The sequence below is a fragment of the Anarhichas minor genome, unplaced genomic scaffold, assembly GCF_050575085.1.
Source record: "Anarhichas minor isolate MPS153535 unplaced genomic scaffold, ASM5057508v1 ptg000079l, whole genome shotgun sequence".
In the NCBI taxonomy this organism is placed as follows: Eukaryota; Metazoa; Chordata; class Actinopteri; order Perciformes; family Anarhichadidae; genus Anarhichas; species Anarhichas minor.
Genome location: NW_027466525.1, coordinates 751,097 through 755,000, shown reverse-complemented (window position 1 = coordinate 755,000; position 3,904 = coordinate 751,097). Strand labels below are relative to the sequence as shown.

The window sequence follows — 3,904 nt, the reverse complement described above, 5'->3', positions numbered from 1 at the left end:
ACAAAAAATTTCATTGGGAACAATTGAAAATAGACGCTGGCACTCAGGAACAAATGCTATGTGGACACAGGCCACTACACACTACTCTGAGGCTGGAGACACAGTGGAGGGGTAACAGTTGGGTGTTTAGCTAACAGCTAACGGAACTACCAGTACTGCTGAGTACCTCTCAATCACTGCTCTGCAGCTCACTGTTACTGTTTTGGACGGTGTGTTTGGCTAACAGCTAACAGCTAACAGCTAACAGCTAAGGGAACTATCACAGACACAAAGTGAAAACAGATGCTGGTGCTCAGGAATAAAGCTGAATGTGGACACAGACCCTCAGAAGTGTAGAAGTGACCTGACTCACCTCAGGCTGGATCAAGAATCCCTCAGGTTCACAGTGGACATGGTAACTTTTACCAACGTACAGCTCACATTCGGAGGAGATCTCGATGTACTTTGCACGCCGTTGTCTTCTGTAAACCTTCGTTAACGGGACATTTTTATTAGTTTAGTTTAAGCTCAGATAGTCAGGGTAATTGTATGTGTAGAGTACATCTAAACATTAGAAGTACAGTCAATTAAAAAGATAATTATGAGGATAAACTGTAAATAAATGAATAAAAGCGTAGAATAAATGTTTCTAGATAAAAGCCCCCAAATGCTACAGCACTGCAAACAAACAGGTCATGTCTTCATGGTTAAAGAAAAGAGATGAGTTATCAAATGTTCATCTTCATCATTTGAATTCAGAGTGCTGTTTCCCATGTTTATTGAACCAGAACATCATCGTTATTTAACTTTATGGAAGATTCAAAGTTTTTAATTTGTTCTGGTTCATCCCTTTTCTTGGCCTCTCTACAGATCCACTGAACTGTGACCAGATGGATTCAAATATCTGTGAAAGTGTGCTGCTGGAAACAGGGAGGAATCCCTCAATTGTTGTGAAGTCACTAGTATTTCATCATCGTACAAATGAACAAAGCAATCTGAAGATTTACAGTTCAGATAGATTTGATTCTTAGCACAGCACGAGGAGCAAAGTGTGAACCGTCTTTGTGGAAACAGCTGTGGCTTAAAACAAGAATTTAAGTTGCTGGTGAGCACATATGACAGAGAGCTTTACCTCATGCAGAGGGATGTTGTCCTGCAGCAGAAACACATTGAGAATTTGATCCCTGACGAGCGGGGGTCGGAGGAACAGCAGAACTTGGCCCTTTATTGGCAGCCTGATGTTCAGAAACCTCCTGACGTAATCCCAGACGAGGCCAAAAGAGGAGAGGTTAGGGACCTTCACCACCACATGAGTATCCGTAATCTCCAGCGGCTCCAGGATTGTCATTCCATCATCAGTGATGTGGACGACAGACAACAGGCCGTCAAAGACCAACGCTGTGGGAGCAAAGAGCTGTTAAACCTTTATTTATTATTGCTGAAACAGGTTCATCCCAAACTAATTCATTTCTTACCACTTGAGTTCAATTTGTCATTTTTTTCTCTGCCAGGAGAATCATGCGATTGGTCTCATGTGTGCCTGTGATTGAGTGAGTGTGCACCTCTGTGTCTGTCCACGGCTAATCTCACCTTCTGCTACAGCTGACTGCATAATATTTCAGTTATGGCTGCATTCTCAAGGACCTCTTGTGGTTGCAGTGACTCACACTTCCTCGAAAAAACTTTTGTTGTCTGTTTCATACTGCCATCGACTGCCTGCTAACCCACCACTCTAAACAAACCCTCGACCCCTAGTGACACCTCAGCTGAGTGCATCACCGACCCCCCCCAAGCAACTACTATGCGGCAAGAGACACAACGGAGGAATAACAGTTTTTGTGTTTGGCCTAAAGACTAACGGAATAGACGATGAGTTTGGCAGCTAACGAAACTACCAGTACACACCCTGCTGAGTACCTCTCTGCAGCTGCTCTGTGGCTCACTTTTACTGTTTTAGACGGTGTGGTTGGCTAACCGCTAACAGCTAACGGAAGATTGAGCTGATTTCCTGCTGACATCACCGCTTGTTTTGAAGTGTGTTAGCCAATATACTCTGGAGCCTCCCACTCCGCCCCTATCCTTTAACTATTATCTTTGAATTCATCATTATTTTCCCACATGTGATCTGTCTGGATCTGTGCATTTAGTGTTACCACCATTATAATGTATTTTTTTGCATGTCACCAGATGCAGCTAGTTTTACGCATTAATACGACTCGTTGTAGTTTTGGTGATTTATTCCTGAACACTGAAGACAGCCATGTCTTTACCGTGCTTTGTTTCACAGTGAGGGAGGTGGAGCTGACAGACTGCAGCATCCTCAGAACTCTTGATGTCGAACAGCGGCCCTGCAGCCTTCTTGCCAGCTGGCTGGAGGAGGCCCTCATCCCATTGGACAGTCCTGTACAGCAGCTCTGCCTCTTGAGCCATAACAAACACCAGTCCAGTCACAGAACACTGGAACACACCTGGACCAGGACACCTGAACCTGTAGGACACGGAAAGGACAAATTAATAGAAGAAGCATCTATTGGCCTGTTAGTCACATGATCTGTTTTCACTCACAGGTGTCCATGTGCAGCACAAACTGATCGTAGTGTAAAGCGTGACGACACCCAGGGGACAACTCCACTCTTATTTAGGGCGTTTTCAGACCCGTAGTTTGTTTGCTGTGTTGTCGATTCAGAGACTAACTTCGTACAGTGGTTGCATTTGCTCCTCGGTTTGTTTGTGTTCACACAGAGACGTTCAAGACTAATGCCATGTGAGAGAAAGCTGTTCTGTCATTGGTCAGACACATTAACGGGAAGATTCTTCTTGATTATGAGCATCAGCAGCATGTATTACTTATTGTGAACATACTCACAAGACAATTGTTCTTGAGATGTTGTTCCCACTTCCCTCATCCCTGCCCACCTCCTCACCTGCATCTCATTCCCTCATCAACATCTCTATTTATATACCGGCCCAGACCCTTTGTTCTTCTGTCAGTTCCTCATCGTTTCAATGTCGCCTTTTGTGTTCAAAGCCACCTGAACCAGTACCTGAACCGTGAATGAATGCATGCACAGTTTTATTAATCTGATTTTTGTTTTTTATATGGATTCTAGAGTTTTATGAATAAGGTCCAGGTCCTGTTTTGACTTGCTCCCCACAGACCTTCGTTTAGAATCACAACTTGATGAACCGTGAAAGAAGCTGGAATAGTGTATTTCATAGGATTACCTGTATGAAGATTCAGCTGTGTGTTCAGGTGAGAATGAGAATGGAGCCTGGAACTAAGAAGGCACAAAGTTAGTTCTTTCAATATAAATCAAGTAACAAGCCACAGGTCTCTTTCCTCTGTTCCCCTGGTACACAATAATTACATTTACTCAGTAGAGAAACCTCAGTAAATAAGCTTCACGCTCTTCAGCTGCTGCTCCCTCACCTCTTTGTCGGGCACATTTGTTTTCACATCCAGTTTGCCGTCGGCGTCACCTGATGGAGAGAAGAAGAGAAAGAGAAACATTAGCAGACAAAATTCTTCAAACAGCTCTAACAGAATTGAAAAATACTTTTTGTTACGATGAGGCTCATTAAGATCAGATTTTAATGTAGAATAGCTTGAATGGGGACATTCTTTCAATACTCACTTTGTTTGTGTTTCTTAGTGATCGACCCGTCATCCAACCTGTCACTGAATCTGTCGGGAGGAACACAATCCCAAAAGTTATGATCAAGTTTTAAATAATTGTTGGTTCTTTGAGTGAGCCAGCTTCATAGTCCTGATATGAAGCAACTAATCTGCTTTTTGATCAGGTCACATTCATGTTGTGAGCGTGCATTAGAGGAAATAACATCACAGGAAAACAAAACCAACTACCTTTATTCACTCTACTGTGAAATCCAACGACTTCTAACAACTTGCTTGGCTTTGCTTTGT

The 3,904-nt window shown here is 43.1% G+C and overlaps 1 protein-coding gene across 1 annotated transcript in view; it reads right to left on the bottom strand.

The window, feature by feature from the left end:
- LOC142938019 (caspase recruitment domain-containing protein 8-like) overlaps nucleotides 1-3,045 on the bottom strand; it is an 8,518-nt gene extending 5,473 nt beyond the window's left edge. The window contains exons 1-4 of the mRNA XM_076081209.1: nucleotides 2,545-3,045; nucleotides 2,250-2,467; nucleotides 1,112-1,377; nucleotides 353-469 (exon numbers count right to left, since the gene is read on the bottom strand). Of these exons, the coding sequence (XP_075937324.1) occupies nucleotides 353-469; nucleotides 1,112-1,377; nucleotides 2,250-2,409 (543 nt within the window). The 5' untranslated portion in view covers nucleotides 2,410-2,467; nucleotides 2,545-3,045. The remainder of the gene's footprint in view (nucleotides 1-352; nucleotides 470-1,111; nucleotides 1,378-2,249; nucleotides 2,468-2,544) is intronic.
- Nucleotides 3,046-3,904: the final 859 nt, after the last annotated feature.